Here is a 17,835-nt window from a genome sequence, read left to right on the forward strand (position 1 = left end):
CCATAGAAAGCCTCTTGGCATCACAGATGCACGAGTGCAGCCGAGGTTTGTGTTGTTCAGCGAGCTGCCAAGCAGAGCAGCCACGGGGAAGCTTCGGCCAGCGGGACTCGCTGCATGGGACTAATGAGTTTGTTGAAACCCTTTAAAACATCAGCAAGAGGAGCCAAATGTGCCATATGTTCACAGAGAAGCAAATATGTGCAGCACATGACACCGAGGGTTGATGAGGTTACCAGTGTAAGTTTTGAAGTTGGGAGTTTTCTAATGTTTTAATCTTGATTTCAAACACTCAACTGTAAAGCAGAAGAAGTCTGTGCAAGTCTTCGATGTCAGAAAGCCTTTGATTTATTAACAGCAATCACGGGCTGCAGAGCCTCATGTGTACATTTTCACATGCATGCAGAGGTGTGATGATCACACCATATTGTGTGAAACCTGAACACTCATCCCCTCCACGCAGTTTCTCAGACTAAAAATTGGAAAGCGAGCGTTGCGGCGTAAGATGTCGTTGGAGGGAAGGGCTGCGTCACTGGATTAGAGCCTGAGAATCTGCCCCAGCCTCTTCCTCCTGAGCTGCTGAGACGCCTCCAGAAGGGCACGACACTAGCTGCTCGCTTTCCCTCCACCAAGCCTTCCACATGAGCCAGCCAAGCCGTGCCTCCCCGCCAGGATGAAGAAAGAAAAGAAAACGCATGCTCTACTGTTGGTCCTCCTGCTTCACTTCACCTCGGGTAAAGCTTTTATTTTGTGTTCTTTGTGTGTGAATAAGACTTCTTGCCTTGATCTTATCTGGTTAATCCTCTAACACACAGAGGGCATGTGGTTCTTAGTGGAGACTGCTCATGCTGCCTGTACTTCCTATATCTAAATGTGTGATAGCATGTTTGTGTTGTGATCATAGAAAGTTGCATCCAAATATATTTATAATTCATTTCCATCCTCCTCTTACTCCCTGCTTTCTGTTCCTGCCCTTTTTAGCAAGTGAGTGCAAGGTGTACGTCATAATGATAGAAGCATTTCCATTAGAAATAGAACAACATATTGACATTTCTATGTGCCTTTTGTGACTGATTTCTTCAGATGTATACAGTATATCAAGTTGCTTCGACTCAAATAACTTGGAGCATGTTTGTTTGTTTAAAGGGCAATCAGACTATGCTCCGTATTTTTATGATAATGGACCCAGCAGTAAACATGGGAATATGGCCTTGCGCAGCATTTCTGAGGATACACCAGTTGGTAAGTCACATTTTAATAATTACAGATCTTGAAAGGTATATTCTCTTTCAGTGCAGGTGTAAAGATGAAATTATCACACTGGTATTGAGGCGCCAGCTAATCACTCTAATACCATTTGGATTGTGACGTGTGTCAAGATGTACGGGACGAAAAACAATATGGGTGTTGGCTCATCAGTTGCCTGGATTTATTAAACGTGCCATTTACACCGAAAAAAAAAAAAAACAAGAATTGAAAGAGAGGATTCCCATTATTTGAATCAACATAGTAATGTCATGTTTTAGTCTGACTTCATTGTTTGTGTGATTTGTACCACACAGGGACACAGATATACATTCTGAATGGTACAGATCCAGAGGGAGATCCAGTGCGATATGGTCTGACTTTTGAAATGGGCTCCAAAGAATATTTTAGGGTGGACTCCAAATCAGGAAATGTGACTCTGATTCAGGAGCTCGACAGGGAGGTGAGTCTGTCGATGATACTCTTATTTTGAAGAAACCTGCTTTAAATGTGTCACCGATGTGGCTCAAAGGGATGTTCACCTTTTCTTTGTAGAAGCTCGATGAAATCTCCATGCTCGTGAGCATAACAGATGGTCGCAATAAAGTAAGTTGATATACTTTTTGTGATACATTTTTGTTTATATTTTCATCCACTGTATTTATCACATCAAAAACACTAAATCTATAGGATATCTACATATACATATTGAGTGGTGTGTTTCAGAGAATAATGTATTTTAATATATACAGTTATCTTTTTTTTTTTACACTTTTGCCCAGTTATTTCTCTCTGAGAAAGGATGTAGTCGTGAAAAAACAAAACAAATGTTGAGTTTTTCTTCGTGATAATTCTCTTTATTGGTGCTTTCAGGTAGTTGAGAAAGTTCGAGTGTTTGTCACTGACGCCAATGATGAACCACCTGAATTTCAAAATCTGCCTTTCATTATTGACATCCCAGAGGTACAGTACATATATAAATAAACCCATTATAATATGATAAATATAACAACTCTTCTCTTGAGAATAAAGTGTGTTTTAAGCTTATATAATCTCTTGCCTCTTCTAGGATACGGCTCCAGGGAGTAGCATCTTCAGAGTCCAAGCGGCAGATCGAGATATGGGCTCAGGAGGCAGTGTCTCCTATTATTTACAGGTGACCCTACAGCTTCGTAGTTAATGGTGGCTTTCTAAAGCTTTGTCTTGGTGGAATTATGTGCTAGATATGAAAATGATGCATCCGAATTAAAACAAGGCTGCTGCCCAAAGCGGTTCTGCTTCTGTTTGCCCACTAAAGCACACTGGATGATTTTATCACTTCGTCTTTATTTTTACTCGGGTGAAGAAATTCATCCAAATTTGCAACACACCCAGAAACAACCATTTCCTAAATGTAATTCATCCTTGTATTTTGTCTTGCTCAGACTACCCAATCTTTACTCGGGCATTAGGTGGAAACATTCTAGCAAGGCTTTAATTTGTTTCAGCCTCCTTGCACATGGCCTACAGTCGATGTCAGAGTTGATTGTAAAATGTTAGTAATCACATTTACTGTAGCTCAGCTCCAGCCTACATCTCCGGACCGCTTTACGCCTACACACTGGGATGCACCCTGAAGTCTGCCAACAGGTTTTAGCCTCACAATCGCAAATCCTTTCATACGCACTTTTAATCACATTTATTTATTGTTTTTTTCAATTAAAAAACACATTATTTATTATAACAATGGCACCATTGTTGTCTGTATGATGATACTGTTAACTGGTGTGGCCTTAACACTCGGGGGTGAGACCAGAGGTCGAGCTGACATCATGAGAGCTGAGCTGCCATGTGGTGGGAGGAAAAGGCCATTCGAGAAACAGGACAGTGTGTGTCGGACAGATTAATCTCACACCAGGGAGCAGTCTGGAAATGGTTTGACTTTAGTCGATTATTTTTCAATAACATTTGAGCAAGGCACTGAAGACTACATAGGGTCTTGGGCTTGGTCCAGGCCAACAGCTGACAGCACAGTAGTTGTTACTGTGTCAACTGTGAGGTGATGCAAACTATGCATAATGTTCCCATGAACACTGCTAATGTAACTCTGGTTTTATACATTATCAGACCTCACCGTTTGCCAAGTTTACCATCGATGGGAACAGCGGGATCCTCAGAGTCAAACCTGGTGAGACTTTGGACTACGAGACCACGCCCACTCACTTTGTGACCGTGGTTGCAAAGGTGAGACATCGCACACAGCAGCCTTTGTCTTTGTCTTCACAGGTGCTTTGAACACAGCTTACCAGAGTGTCTTCAGAACCACAACAAACATTGCCCAAGAGCATTGCTCTCTGACACATTACGTCTAAATACAGAATGTTGCGCATCAAACAAAATGGTGGGAAAGTCGGGCAGCTCAGCAACACATCTGCGTTTAGCTGAAGGTCATGTAAAGTTCAGTCACGAGTAAGCTTTCTGAAGTCCAACACGCTTTCTGAAGTCCAACACGCTTTCTGAAGTCCAACACGCTTTCTGAAGTCCAACACGCTTTCTGAAGTCCAACACGCTTTCTGAAGTCCAACACGCTTTCCGAAGTCCAAGACTTTGTTGAATTTACACAATCTCAGCATGTGATGTAGACGGGAGTCTGGTGACATGTTGACAGTGTTTCTTCCATGGTGAGTAAGAACACTACAGATGAAAAATACTACAGATGAAAAATAGCCTCTTGGCTAACTCTGGCACATTTACTGAAATGTTTTTATCAATGTGCACTGTCCCTTATTAAATAAACCATTAAAAAATTTAAAAAAACTTGTTCAAGGACACATCGGACACTGATAAGTTGCATCGATTATGAAATATATGATTGTAGAAGATTTCAGACACAACCAGTTCTATCCAGTTTGAAATTAAATTTGCAAATTCCACTCTTCCCACCTATACTGAATTCGACATGCTCGGAGTGGATTAAAAGGTTTGCGTCCAAGTATTGAAGCATTGAGGCACAGTTTGCAAATATTTATTACTTGTATTTTATTCATTTCTTTTTTTATAGTTCTCTTTAGCTCGTTTAAAGAAAAGAGCTTTCATTAAATGTCCTGGACCAAGCCTTTTTTCATTTGAGCTTTTATAGTTTGCAATGGATACAAGTTTACTATAAACACGATGACATGGGTAAACTCACGTCTGCCTCACTGTTTTTTTTCTTCTCAGGATGGAGGTGGAAAGTACAAAGGGAGGCAACAGGTTTTAACCTCCACGGCCACCATGACCATCAATGTGCTTGATGCCCAAGACATGCCTCCATCCTTCATCGGAACCCCTTACTTTGGCTACGTCTATGAAGTCTCAGTTCCTGTAAGTCTTCCTCTTATTCTTTACACACCAGTGAATGTGATTAGTTTTACATGCAGTAAGTATGCATAAGATTCATTATATTTTCTTTCTTCCAGGGTTCTGAAATATTCACAGTGTACGCTAAAGATGGAGATCAAGGCAAACCTAACACAATACAATATTCCATTATGAATGGTAAAAGCAACACATCAATAAATATAATCCATGTTGAGCTATCTTTAATAATTTTCTTTTTCAGGCTTTTGATCAGGCACATTAACGACATGTGTTTAATTACCTTTCAGGTAGTGATGGTGTCTTTGACATGAATAGCACCAGTGGATGCATCACCTTGTCAATTTATCCAACTCTGCTGAGAAATGAACTCTATGAAATTATAGTCAAGGTGATGTTTTCTTCTTCTTTCAGTGTCCTCGCAGTTATTTCTTTGTAATTACACTCTTATCAATGTAACCTGCTACTATTACTACTGAATGCATTGAGCCTTTTTAAACCCAGGCGTCTGAGGTAGGCACTAAGGATCAGCAGCTGGACTATGACGTTACCACTGTGACGGTCCGGGTGGTGGATCTCAACAACCATCCTCCGACCTTTTACGGGCAGAACGGACCACAGAGCAACTTTGAGGTCACCATGTACGAGCATCCTCCCTCCGGGGAGATCCTGCGAGGCTTTAAAATCACCGTCAATGACTCAGATCAGGTACATTCATTCATATATTTCCTCTACGCATCCTTTGTTTCCAGATATTTATTGGTCTGTGTGTTCCACCAAGGTTTGTTAAATATTGAATCGGGTCAAAATGACCCGAAGGCAACACAAGGGTTGAAGGCATCCTAAGTCTGATGAAACTTAATGTTCTTGTTTTTCGAGGCAGCTATTTACTTTTCAAATTTACGGTTTCTAAATTCTGCTGTTTATTTTTCTTTGCAGGGAGCGAACGCTAAATTTAAACTGAGACTAGTGGGGCCGAGTCGAGTGCTGCGAGTGGTTCCCCAGACAGTCCTCAATGAAGCACAGGTGACCATCATTGTGGAAGACTCATCTGGCATCGACTATGAAAAGGGCACAACGCTCTCTTTTAAGGTTTGGCTTCATATCACTAATGACTCCGATAATTAATCTGGGGCTGAAACTATTTTATGAACAGATTATTTGCTTTCCATAGGGCCCAAGATGATGCCTTTAAAATGCTTGTTTACTCTGACCAACATCCCCAAAAACAGATGTTCAGTTTGCAATATCATAAAACAGAGTATTAGAATTAAGAGCTTGCAAATGATTGGAATTGAGCGATTAATCAAAATTCTTGATGGTAAATCTTTAGAAATGGTCCAGACTGAAATATCTCAATAACTATTGGATGGATTTTCATGAAAGTTGGAGCCGACATTCTTGATCTTTGTGACCTTTCGGGATCTCTTACATTTCCATCGAGCATCAGGTCAACATTTTAATTTGTCAAACAATGTGGTTTATAACCAAATATTTTCAGAATTAATTACATTTCTTTGTTAGCAAATGTGTACATGTTTTCACACTAAACTGTAACAATATATACACAATAACCTTTGCTCATGTAAAAACTAAGGATTGTATTTTAGGTTAAAGGTGCAATGTGAAGAGCTTTTCTGAAATAAAAAATGATAAACCGTATAAACTCATCACTTATGACCGGCTGGAAGTGTGTGGCGGTGTCTAAATCTGCAGTTCTTTGCCTTATGACTGTATTATTTATTTTATTGTTCCTGTCTTTGGGACATTTCTGTGTATCAAACTCTATAAGAGGTCATTTTGATATCTAACAGTTTAGTTTCACCATGAACATGACAGTCTCACAGAGCGGCTAGTGTGACTCTTAATGTTGGACATCAATAAATGAATACATAATTTTAAAAAAATAATGTAGGCACTGATTTAATTCCACTTTGCATGTGTCTCCCTGCAGCTGCTGGCGGTGGAGATCGACACTCCTGAGCGGTTCAGTGCAACAGCCGACATCGTGATCAACCTGCTGGACACCAACGACAACATCCCCAAATTCACAGCCGAGTATTACATCGCCAGGGTCCCTGAGAACTCTATCGGAGGCTCCAGCGTTGTGTCTGTAACGGTGAGTCAATCATGATTAAACTCTCCTTTCACCCGACTAAAGTGATTACATAATCCAACACTATTCCAATGAATGCAAATGACTGTGCGGCTCATTAGATGAAAGCAGGTTTTCATTAAAATAAAATAAAAAGCTCCCTGGCTTTGTTTTTGTTGGCCCTATATTACATGTGAAATCCATGTGACCATGTGACTCTGTGGCATGTGCCCCATGCTAGAACTCAGGCAGGACTTTTATTAATAGAGATATTGGCACATTTGTCTCTTCCTCTACATCATATCGTATGTGTCCCGCAACCAGGCATCATGTCCGCGCTACGCAGTGTCGGGTAAAAAGCTTAATTTTGCCCCAAGGTTAATCATGCTGACCTATACCTCCATCCCCACTCACCACAGAAAGGTTTATAGCCCGCCCCACCCACATGGGCTTAAGACCCTAGCTGGTTATCCTCAGCCAGTGCCAGTAAAAAAAAGAAAAACATCTAAATCACCTTGATTTAGTTTTTTGCCTGCCAGAATTTGGATTAAATGTATCAGATTGATAAATAATCTTCCTCAGAAAAGTGTACATGTTTCACACTTTATTGTGTGTGCGATAAGTATTGGGGTTTTAATCTGTGTCCTGTTCCGTCCTCTAGGCAAATGATCCAGATTCAGGGCCCTGGGGTGAAGTCAAATACACGATTTATGGATCAGGATCAGATTTGTGAGTAGAAACCATTCACTCCTGCCTGTTCAGGTTTGTTCTGATCAGATACTTGACAAACATTTTGATATGTTTATGACTCAAGACTGCTGGTTGTTGTGTAATCTGTGTCTCTTTGATACAAGAGGTAAGCAGGAGAACAATTGGAGATTGTCCCCTCTGCTACACAAACAACTTGCTCTAAAATGGCTGCAAGATTCTTGCTAATATCCTAATTGGATTGGAGGTTTAAAAATAGACCGGCTTGTCTCACGTAGGGAGAGCCAATTAACATGCAATGTGACAGCTGGAGCCTCTGAAATGGCAGCTTGCGGTGAAAGAAAAGTGAGAATTTATGCTCGTTTTAAAGCAGTGACTTGAGTTAATTGTGTGAAAGTTATCAGTTTCGAGGCAACTTGTGAATTTCCACAGTGGAAATTGGAGCGGCTGAATAAAATGGCAGTAAGCCCAACGTTGAACTTTAAGGCACTTTGAAAGCGCAAGCCCACAGCATTGCTATCAATTAATTTTCTTCATTACTTACTTATTCTGTAAAATATACTTACGTGACAGTTTATATTAACTTGTTATCTGTGAACTTTAGGAAATGGCATAACAGCAAAACTAAAAGGTCTTTTTCTGGCTTACATTATCATTATTACATTTTGTGAACCAAAGCTGGTGACGTCAAATCTTCGACATCAATAAAACTGTCGAAAAAGAACAAACGACAGTAGGCCTATGTGTAAATAATCCTGAATGTATAAACAAGTACAAAGGTGATAAGAATGTAGCTGCCCATAAATGACAATACAATCAAATCAGTATCAGTCAGGACAAACAAACACAACATAATTGGCGGAGACGAGTTAAATGGCACACGTTGAACAGCTCATGACTCACACACTGTGCCACCTGCTCTGAACCTGCAGGTTTGCCATCGACCCGTCATCGGGCCTCATCTCCACGCAGCCCTGGACCAGCCTCGATGCAGAGGTCCGGTCTAAATACAACTTCTATGTCAAGGCTGAAGATTCAGAGGGAAAGGACAGCTTGTCCGAAGTCTTTGTCACCGTCCTCGACATGAACGACCATTCTCCGGCATTTGATGAGAAACTCCTGGAAAAGACTATGATCATTGGTATACCTGTCAGAGTAGAGGTACGTCATTTTACATAATGTCCTCTTGTTCTGAACATCCATGAAAACTATTAGTTTTTTTGGGATATTTAAAGAAACAATTATGGCAAAAAAAAATCTGTTTTGGGAAATTACAACCACATGTCTATGTAGCAAAACATGCAAAATGTCTGTCTCCCATGAGCAAATATGAATGGTATCGTAACGTGGTTGCAGGTTTGTCTTGTTTTTTAAATGTCTGCTTTTTGTTGAGGCACTTTTTGTTATGTACATTATCAACAATACTTTTTTGATTTTCAAAGCAAATAATGACTTAGAACTAGCTGTCAAGTATGCAGCTTACTACAATGATCCATTTCAATGTCATTCTGCTACTTTTCCCAGGCAGTGGATGAAGATGCAGAGTCTCCGAACAACGTCATTGAATACTCCATCATGACGGCCGATCCGGACAACGCGTTTGATATCAACGCAGACACTGGAGAGATCAACCTGAAGCCGTACATCACGTCCATGGAGATTGTGCAGAACATCACCAAGCAAAAGGACTGCAAGTGGTCTCTGGTGGTCCAGGCCAGGGACAGAGGCTCGCCGTCCTTCAGCACAACAGCTGTGGTCAACATCGATATCACAGAGGCGGTAAGACTTAGCTCGGACTCGCAGCGTGCTTTCTATTTCAAGCTTTAGGCCGCACCAGCTGTAGATCCAAGCAGTTTACCGGATGATAACATGCATTGTCGTCACGCTACGCAGCTGCTAATTCAACATCCTTGTTTCAGCCAGTCACACTTCATTGATCTCATATGCTTTAAAGGATAATGCCTGCCATTTTTATGCTATAATTATTTTTATTTTTTATTCTTATCAATTCCCTTGAAGAGAATAAATCCCAATATAGCTGCCCTAAAGCCCCATTGGACACAACACACTGGGTGTGTTTCAATGAGCCACACTTTCACATCACACATAGTTGTAATAAAGTATCGAGCACTTTTTATTTGTTGTCCAGTTATACATGTTAATAAGTAATTGATCAATTAAAAAAAAAATTATATATATAGTCTGCAGTTGTACATATTGTTAATATATGGATTTTGGTTAACGCTAGTGGTCAAACTGTCCAACGACTCAAAGAGATTGTTCCTGTTTTGACAACCCAAAGGTTGTTTTTATTAATTGCTTATAACTTTTATATAAAACATTGAAAAATTCATTATTTTTACTATTTATTATTTTTCTAAATGGTCATTGAGGTTTTGTCTTGGGTGTTTTTTTTACTGCTTTTGGACAATATTGGAGTTTTATGGCACAGAGAAATAAACCATATGCTATCATGGCTACACAATAATAATACCTGTTTAAAACCTGTTTAAATTCAGTATAAATTCATACTGTTTTTTGTTTCTTTAAGATATCAATATGAAATATAAAATAACAGCAGCATTATCCTATGAAGTTTGAAGTCATTCACATATTTAATGTTTTCACCATGTGCTCATTCCTTCACGACATGATAAGATGACTCGGTGTTTTTGGTGTAGTTTCTTTGTTGTGTATCGTGCTTTTCAGATCAAAGGTCAAATTATTTAATACTTCATGGGCCTCAGCAAACGTCCACTGACTGTTTTTGGAATTTGCCTCAGCATTGTCACTTCCCTCATTTTACTAACAACCTGCATATCCACAGTCCGGTACTGTAGCTCAGTGAAAAGGTCCCGAATCAACCCTGAGAGTAACTATATCAAAGTGGTGCGCAGAATCAAGTGAGAAATATTGTGTCACCTGGATCTCATTACTTATTTATAACCTTTAACAAGATTTTTTTTTTTTACTGACTACCTAGTGTCTGTAAAAGAGTACTAGAGCCCATTTGAAAGAAAAATAGAAAAATATAATAAAAGTCTTTTTGTTTATTTTTCTTTTTTCTTATTTGTTTTTCTATTTTATTATTTTTAAGTGGAACATATTCTATAATTTTTTTTTTTTTTTACACCACATTTTCTGTGATCAACTAAACACTCTTTTTTTGCAAGCATGACGCAAACTATGTCAAAGCGGCAAAGATGACGCTCTTTTCTTTATATTCAAACCTGGATTTAATCTTCTTTTTTTTAATTCACGGATTTGCACTTCTCCCCATTTTGTTCTCATGAACTGTCATCGTTCTTGCCAGACGCATTCCCAACAACTAGCGCTCTGCATCGTTCTCAGCTTTGCACTCGCCTGTGTTGTAGCACGACGGATGACTGAATGTGAGATGAATGTTTGGTAGACATGTTGTTTGGGCCTCCTCTGTCAGTGCTTTGCTCCTCCATCTCATGCTTGCATGCTTTGGACCAATGCTCTGTCAACACTTGGATTCAGTCCCTTGGACTTCATTTAAACACTTGTTTGTATTGTGCTCTTTCACAGCAGACATCTCTCAAGGGGCCTATGGCAGACTTTTTATTGAAAAGTAGGGACAATCCAATGAAAGCTCTAGGCATGGTCACTATTGTCATTAGCTTACTGGTGGGAGTGACTGCCTTGATCTCTGCAGGTATGTACATGCGAAATTTAAAGTCAAACAGGATCATGCCGACACGTCGCATCATTAAGAGGAGACCCAGGGACCAGCAGCCCTGGATCTTCAACATGCCTGTTGTCCAATTCAGCAACCCTGCAGATAAGTTCCTTTTTGTCAACCAAGAGAGAAGCCCACGGCCGAAGCCTCCCCCTCCCAGTGCTCCCCCGCCCCCGTGTATCACACGGCCATACGAGAGGCCCCGCGCGGTCCCAACCATATCTGGTGTGCTGGCCTCCAAAGGTTCCAAAAAAGCAAAATCGAATCGCCGTAAAGAGGGAAATATCAGCTCTGCTCTGGTGGCGGAGCTTAAAAAGAAGCTTGAGCAGAAAATGATTGAGAGCAACCAAAGTTATTATTAACTCTGTCTTGCAAACGTCTTGTTGAAGGTCTTTGGAAACTCTCCTTGCTCTTGGCTTATCTACTGTCCGAGACTTCCCGCCTTTACGTAATGATCTGGTAGGGTGGGCCGACTGTAGATTATTCAGGTATTATTATTATTCATGAATGGTTAAAGGAAGGTTTACAGATATTATGTCTCAAGACGAGCTAAAAAAAACAAGCGGGCATCCTCCGTTGACCTGGCTTGTTTGAAGAGAGGAGTGTGCTTGAGTCTGTGTGGTATAATAGGAAGTAATTCACCACAATGCCATCTACAGGAAGACTACATAATAAGAAGCACCAGTGTAAATTGCCCAGGGAGAGGATTACTAAGACCTACTGTGTATACACATATGTTGCATAAACTCCTGAAAAGTGTCATTGAAAAATATCCTACAAAAAAAACGTTTCTTTTTGCTGGAGCCCGAATCACCTGCTTCTTATAAAGTGCTAAAGGACATGTGTTAATATTTTTTACTGTGTTGCATCAGCTGCTTGAAAGCTGAGGTTGCTATTTTGTATGAGTACAATGTGCCACTGTAGGTTTTCACAGTAACACAAGCTAACAGAGTTGCTTTTATTCATTTGAGTGTGTACATCTAGAAAAATGCTTTTATATAAATAACATGTGTCCATTTAAATGTGTATATATATATGCATGTATGACAAGATATGAACATTCCCCTGGTCCCTGTTGAAGAAGTAAAAGTGTGCAAAGGAAACCATCTAATTCCACTTAAGATGATTAAGCACAGGTCACTATCACCTGCTTAGACTTTTCCATTGTATATATAGATGTTGAAATATAGAGTCTATGTCAAACATTTTGGTTCTTCTCATGGTTACTTACGATGTTACTCATGTTGCAATGCCTTCAAATGTAGGCAAATAAATGAGAGTTGGTTAATTGCCCATATCTCGTATCTGACTATCTTAACTCATCGCTATCTGAAATAAGTTGAGATAAACTATTAAACTTAATTAAACTTGCCTGGTCCTTTGAAGTAACATATTTGTACTGTCTTGATTTTGAATAAATATTTGAAAAGAATTTGGTCTGTGTATAATTTGGTCCAGAGGCTTTATCCGTTATTGGTTTTAGTAAGTTAGAGAAGGAAATATGTAAAATTTTGGGAGGAGAAGAAAACTTGCATCATTGTGCAGGACAGAATATTATAATATGTGTTCTTTATCAAAACACAAAGAATGTTGACATACCATAATAGTAATGAAGTCACAAATATACACTCGGGCTGCAACTAACGATTATTTTGATAATCGATTAATCGGTTGACAATTTTTCCAATTTTTCCGATTAATCGGGGGTGGGGCTGCGGGTGGGGCTGGGGGTGGGGGGAGGGGGGGTTGGGCTGGGGGTGGGGGGTGGGGTTAGATAGAATCACCAGATGTAAAGAAAGCAGAAGAAAAACAATCACCAGCAGGGACAATGAGGAAAGTCCAAAGCATATGCACACACCAAGTTTTTTATGATGTCAGTATATTGGGCGTATTTCCAATAATTTTATTTTATGTGAAGTTAAATCCGGTATTTAAAATAGATAGTAACCCACATTGTGCTCAGGACTTCTTTCATAATATTTCTCTAAAATATGAAATTTCGACATACAATACGATGATTATTTTTGCATGACATTTTTTCAACATACTTTGTATATACTTTGACTGTTTTCACATTTTTTTCAACATACTATTATAGGACTTATTTTCATGACCTTTTTTGAAATACAATGATATAAGAATTTTAAATGTCCATATGTTTCCTTTAGTATGTTTGTAATTGCACGGTCTTTACTTAGGTTGTGGTATTGACACATTTGAGTATTTCCTTACTGCTAAAAATATAACGAAACGTAAATAAAAATGTTAAATCTTTTCATTTATTTGTAAAAAAAAAGAAATAATGTTCACAACACACAACTTTTATGGAACACTCAAACACATGTTCATTATTAACTCACAAACTGAAAATAATCATTATAAATGTAAGATTAGCCTTTATTTGCCTCCAATTGATATGGAGGCCCACAGTGAGTTTGCAGCTGTCATAAAATGGAAATATAATGTCCTGCTGACTGGTAGGATTCAGATAGAAAATCACTTTAATCTGCTTATGAGTGTATGTATAAATGCACGGGGAAACACTGCTTATGTAACAAATCCGCTGAGTGATTGTGCTAAAACATCTGTGTATGTCTCAGCATGCATCTCTCACTCTTTAATCCACAGCAAACATCATTTCATTCCATTACAAGTCTGCAAAAAGAAAAAGAAAATAAAAATACATATTTTACACAAGTCGATATATCACACTTACAATTTAGTTTGCTGAAGTTGACAATAAAGGAATATTAATTCGTAACATTGTTTTTTATTTAAGATGTTTTGCAATAAATATAAATAGTTTAAAAAATATATATATAACCAAAGAACTTTCAAATGGATATTTATCACAAACTTCTTTCTGTACATTGTATACACAGGTAATACAAACTCTCCTTACAATAAGCACCAAAGGCATCTCCACTTTGAGCTGATATAGCCTGATATATTTACATGATGACTTTATGTCTATAATAGCTCCAGCATGTGTCTTGCAATCGCGTGTTAGCGTCACATTCAGCCAGAGCTTTACAACATTCTTATTATGATCTGTAAAAACTCTAGAAGGTCATTTAGCAAAACTTAACATTGTTTTAAAGGTATTTACAGACTCCTCAAAATGAAAATATTCGGTTAATATCTTTCTCATGCGAGATGTGTAAATTCTGATGTATAAATTCCGTGTTCTTGGAGCGAAAAAGAGTCACTAGTTGGGAAATAGGATAAAAATATGTTTTATTTTGACACAAATGGCCCTTTTTTTCCTCCAGATGGCTGAAAGAGGTTTTGAGGTTTTTTTGAAATACCTTCAGAACATCATTACGGTTTCTTACATGACCCTGGAGTTTTCGAAGACCTCTTTTTATTTATTTTCAGAAATCTTAATGCTTCACCTTATGGCTCCAATGGAATAATAAAACAAAAGATGCACACTGACAATATTTACAAATACACATGTATGTACATATTTTGATGCTAGTACAATTGAGCTGCATTTCCACCTTTGCACCTATCCTCTGACTTCCGCCTCTTTTTCGGCTTCTCCTCCGAGTCCCTGCACAGGTTTTCGTCGCTGGCTGCCTGCAGACTGTCGAAGGTGCCTTGCCTCTCCGTGCACTGCAGGTTCTCACTGTGCAGTCTGCGCTTCCTCCACAGTTGGACACAGCGATCCACGCAGCTGAATCGAGCCTCCGTGGTGCAGGCGTACATGCCAGCCGGCACCGCCAGCACCATGGCGCACACAATCACAATAATGTGGATGAGCTTCGCTCTTTGCTCCAGCTCACTGATGTCACTTCCTGTCACAAACACGATGCACTGGCCCTTCGTCGGTGGATGATTCCTCAGGGTCACGCACGCCTCGTATTTGGTGACAGGAAGCAAGTCGCTCACAGTGTAGCTGTTGATGCCGGGACCAATGTAGGTCAACTGCTTTTTGGGTGAAGCATATTTGCCAAAGTGGATGGTGAACCAAGTTGCTGCTGGGTTGCCTGTTACTGCGTACCACTCCAGGGTGATACCGTAAACGGTCTGCTTGGAGATGCGGATGTCAATGTGAACATTCTCGTCGGAGGAGAACATGGAGACAGTTGGCGGGAGGTTGACATTAACCGTGAGGATGACAGAGGAGTTGCCAATGAAGTTGTTGGCCATGCAGGTATAGAGTCCGCGGTCTTCCCGGTGAAAAGAGGGAATCATCAGCTGAGAGGTGAAGGTCTCCTCGTCTATGTGAGTCTCTGTAGCTGCAAGAAGGAACCATAGCATCAGAGAAATGAAAGCAGAAGATTGTTTTTGTCAGATAAGGACAGTTAACCCTCAAGACGGTATTGTTCGTGCATCTTTTCGTGAAGCAGATGCAGCCTGAAAGTACAACATACACCACATCAAGTGCTCCCAGAGCAGGTTCACAACAATTTAATGGATAGTAATAGAAGAAAATCTTACCAACAAATCCTCTTATAATCTTCAGAGGGTACATCCACTGAATGGTTGGACCTGGCCTGGCCTTTACGAAGCATGTGAGTGTTGCATTTACTCCATAAGGTAAAGTGATGTTCGTCTCTTGGGCAGAGGCCACCGGCTTCATGCATGTTTTTAACGGGATCTCGTGGAAAAACTTGTCGGATTTGGAGGCGGGTCCCGAGCAGGTCAAATAAGAGTTCATGAGAATGATGGGAGGGCTGACCGCCCTGATGAACTCAACAAAGCCTTTGAGGCGGCAGTCGCAAAACCAGGGGTTATCATGCAGAGCCAGAATCACATTTGAGACAAGCCCTTCTTTGCCCCACGCTTTCTCCGCCATTTGGTAAAGTGGCCAATTAGTGAAGACATCTTTTGATATGACACAAAGGTTATTGAAGGATATATCTAAGTAGGTCAGTGAAGGTAAGTGTCTCAGTGCGTGTTCGGGGAGAACGTCCAGTCGATTGTGCTTCAGGTCCAAAATCTTCAGTTTCGGTGTGTCCTGAAAGGCCGTCCATGTTACTGAGGTCAGCTTGTTGCCTTGCAGCCTGAGCTCAGTCAGGTTAGCCAGCCCATCCAGGCTGTTGATGTTCATCAGGGTGATATCATTGAAATTCAGCCACAGGAACTCTAAGGCACTAACATTCGAGAAAGATCCTCCAGGTAACTCAGTCAGGTGGCAGTTTTCAATCCGGATTTTTGTGAAATCATGTGGGATGTCCTCTGGTATTTTTCTCATGGAGGTTTCCATACATAGTAAAGACCTTGGATGATAAGAGGAAACACGTTCAGACAAGAAAAGTGGATATTTTATCTCATGTCGTGCACGATTTGTAAACATTTATGGATGGTGTTTGTAGGTATTAGAATGATTTGGTTAGCAGGTTACATTGAAAACAACAGTGTTATGACTGAAACATAACCCACTCTGTGGAGAGTTATAGTGGTCACTTACCTTCCCAAGTTGTCATCTGTGCAGGAACAGCCGATCAGACACGTTGATGATCCTGGGGTGATGAGATGAAAAACTCAAACAATACGTAATGCGACATAAACGGCGTCCATATTCCTGCAGGAGCATGTGAAATAGGCCTGTGAGGACAGGACAAAGGCTGTGAGGCAGAAAGCCTATTACCTTAATCTCCATTGACGTAACACTTAAGACACAGAGTGACATGTGAGACACACATAGGTAAGCTGTGTTTATAGCAAGAGTCCAATCTCATCGAAAACACTCACCATGAATGTTCAATTAAGATTCTGTGAGTTAAGTTTATTACCGCAGTTTTACTTTCAGGTTTGACCCCAAACTGCTTTGCATCAATCTAATTTATTGTCTTTGTCCGACACCAAAGTGTCTCCTATGTCTCCTCTGTGTCTTCTCTGTCTTAATTGTTTAATTACCTGCACCTGCCCTCAGCCCCTCTTGTCTCGTTACTGTCTGATGTCGTACACCTGTTTCCCCCCCTATATATTGTGTCAGTCTTTCCCTTGTCTGCTGTCGGATTGTCGTCTCGTTCCGTGTCTTTTTCCCGTCGTCCAGTCTGTCGTATCTGATCCTGCCTGCTTCGACCCTGCCTGCCCTGACCGACGATCCTCTGCCTGCCCCTTTTGGACCTTGTTTTTTTGTAAACTGTTTTGCCTCATAAAAGAGTGCTTTTTTTGTTATTTATATTGCGTCCAGCCTGTCTCTCTGCGCCTCACCCCGTCACAAAGACCTGACAGTCAGGACAGGAGGGCCATCTGTCGTTAGCGGGCCGGAGCCTGCTGGGCTTAGCAGCACACAGAGGGAGGGCTGCACAGGGACAGAGACAGATGTCTGGAAAAGACTGTAATCTGCCCTCAATAATCTGAACACTGGTTGCCTCTCAGGTTGTTAAATCAGTATATAGAGAATATGTGGAAGAGGTCAACATCTACAACACTTTGGTTTCAATCTTTAACATTCATCCTTTTTATTGGTGTACATAGTCAAGAGCAGCGAGACTGATGTAGGGCAAGTTTTAAATCAAGCATATAGATATTGATGATCTTGTATTGTTAGCAATAATAATTACAGATAAACAGATTCTGATATTGGATATCTGTCCAATACTCACTCAAATAGCTGGTATCTGATACCATTATCTTAATAACAATTCAGTGTATTTATATCTATTTATTTATTTGTTTCATCTTGTGTAACAAACATTTTGTTCTGAAGTAATGTTTAAAGTCTGATGTTGTCCTATGGAAGTTGTATGTATCCAGATTGTAAAGCCCTCTGAGGCAAGTTTGTGATTTTGGT

The 17,835-nt window shown here is 40.1% G+C and overlaps 2 protein-coding genes across 7 annotated transcripts; one reads left to right on the forward strand and one right to left on the reverse strand.

Annotated features, from left to right (window-relative positions):
• The first annotated feature begins 490 nt into the window (after positions 1-490).
• LOC130203993 (cadherin-related family member 1) lies at positions 491-12,516 on the forward strand. Of its 5 annotated transcripts, none has more exons than XM_056430466.1 (17): positions 491-731; positions 1,144-1,239; positions 1,560-1,705; positions 1,798-1,848; positions 2,116-2,205; positions 2,312-2,398; positions 3,349-3,465; positions 4,441-4,584; positions 4,680-4,758; positions 4,869-4,969; positions 5,083-5,286; positions 5,518-5,670; positions 6,533-6,697; positions 7,335-7,402; positions 8,314-8,542; positions 8,906-9,160; positions 10,937-12,516. In XM_056430466.1, exons 1-17 carry the CDS (start codon positions 671-673, stop codon positions 11,444-11,446), a joined length of 2,556 nt encoding a protein of 851 aa, XP_056286441.1. In that variant the 5' UTR covers positions 491-670; the 3' UTR covers positions 11,447-12,516. The 5 variants fall into 5 exon arrangements, with proteins under 5 accessions (XP_056286441.1, XP_056286440.1, XP_056286438.1 ...); XM_056430465.1 differs by having other exon boundaries at positions 496-731; positions 10,934-12,516; XM_056430463.1 differs by lacking the exon at positions 491-731 and adding an exon at positions 778-981.
• Positions 12,517-13,341: 825 nt separating this feature from the next.
• On the reverse strand, positions 13,342-17,762 carry LOC130204097 (leucine-rich repeat, immunoglobulin-like domain and transmembrane domain-containing protein 2). 2 transcript variants are annotated; one of them, XM_056430613.1, is made up of 3 exons: positions 16,504-17,762; positions 15,531-16,312; positions 13,342-15,328 (listed from the first exon to the last, which is right to left on the reverse strand). In XM_056430613.1, exons 2-3 carry the CDS (start codon positions 16,297-16,299, stop codon positions 14,562-14,564), a joined length of 1,536 nt encoding a protein of 511 aa, XP_056286588.1. In that variant the 5' UTR covers positions 16,300-16,312; positions 16,504-17,762; the 3' UTR covers positions 13,342-14,561. The 2 variants fall into 2 exon arrangements, with proteins under 2 accessions (XP_056286588.1, XP_056286587.1); XM_056430612.1 differs by lacking the exon at positions 16,504-17,762 and having other exon boundaries at positions 15,531-16,491.
• Positions 17,763-17,835: the final 73 nt, after the last annotated feature.

The sequence above is a fragment of the Pseudoliparis swirei genome, chromosome 13, assembly GCF_029220125.1.
Source record: "Pseudoliparis swirei isolate HS2019 ecotype Mariana Trench chromosome 13, NWPU_hadal_v1, whole genome shotgun sequence".
NCBI lineage: Eukaryota > Metazoa > Chordata > Actinopteri > Perciformes > Liparidae > Pseudoliparis > Pseudoliparis swirei.

Excerpts from the sequence above, each read along its gene's own strand:
- LOC130203993 (XM_056430462.1), top strand. The coding sequence starts at position 843 with ATGCTGCCTGTACTTCCTATATCTAAATGTGTGATAGCATGTTTGTGT. Across the intron at positions 4,970-5,082 it reads TCTATGAAATTATAGTCAAG|GCGTCTGAGGTAGGCACTAA; the intron begins GTGATGTTTTCT and ends TTTTAAACCCAG. Across the intron at positions 5,287-5,517 it reads CCGTCAATGACTCAGATCAG|GGAGCGAACGCTAAATTTAA; the intron begins GTACATTCATTC and ends TTTTCTTTGCAG.
- LOC130204097 (XM_056430612.1), bottom strand. The coding sequence starts at position 16,389 with ATGTTTACAAATCGTGCACGACATGAGATAAAATATCCACTTTTCTTG. Across the intron at positions 15,329-15,530 it reads GATTATAAGAGGATTTGTTG|CTACAGAGACTCACATAGAC; the intron begins GTAAGATTTTCT and ends TCCTTCTTGCAG.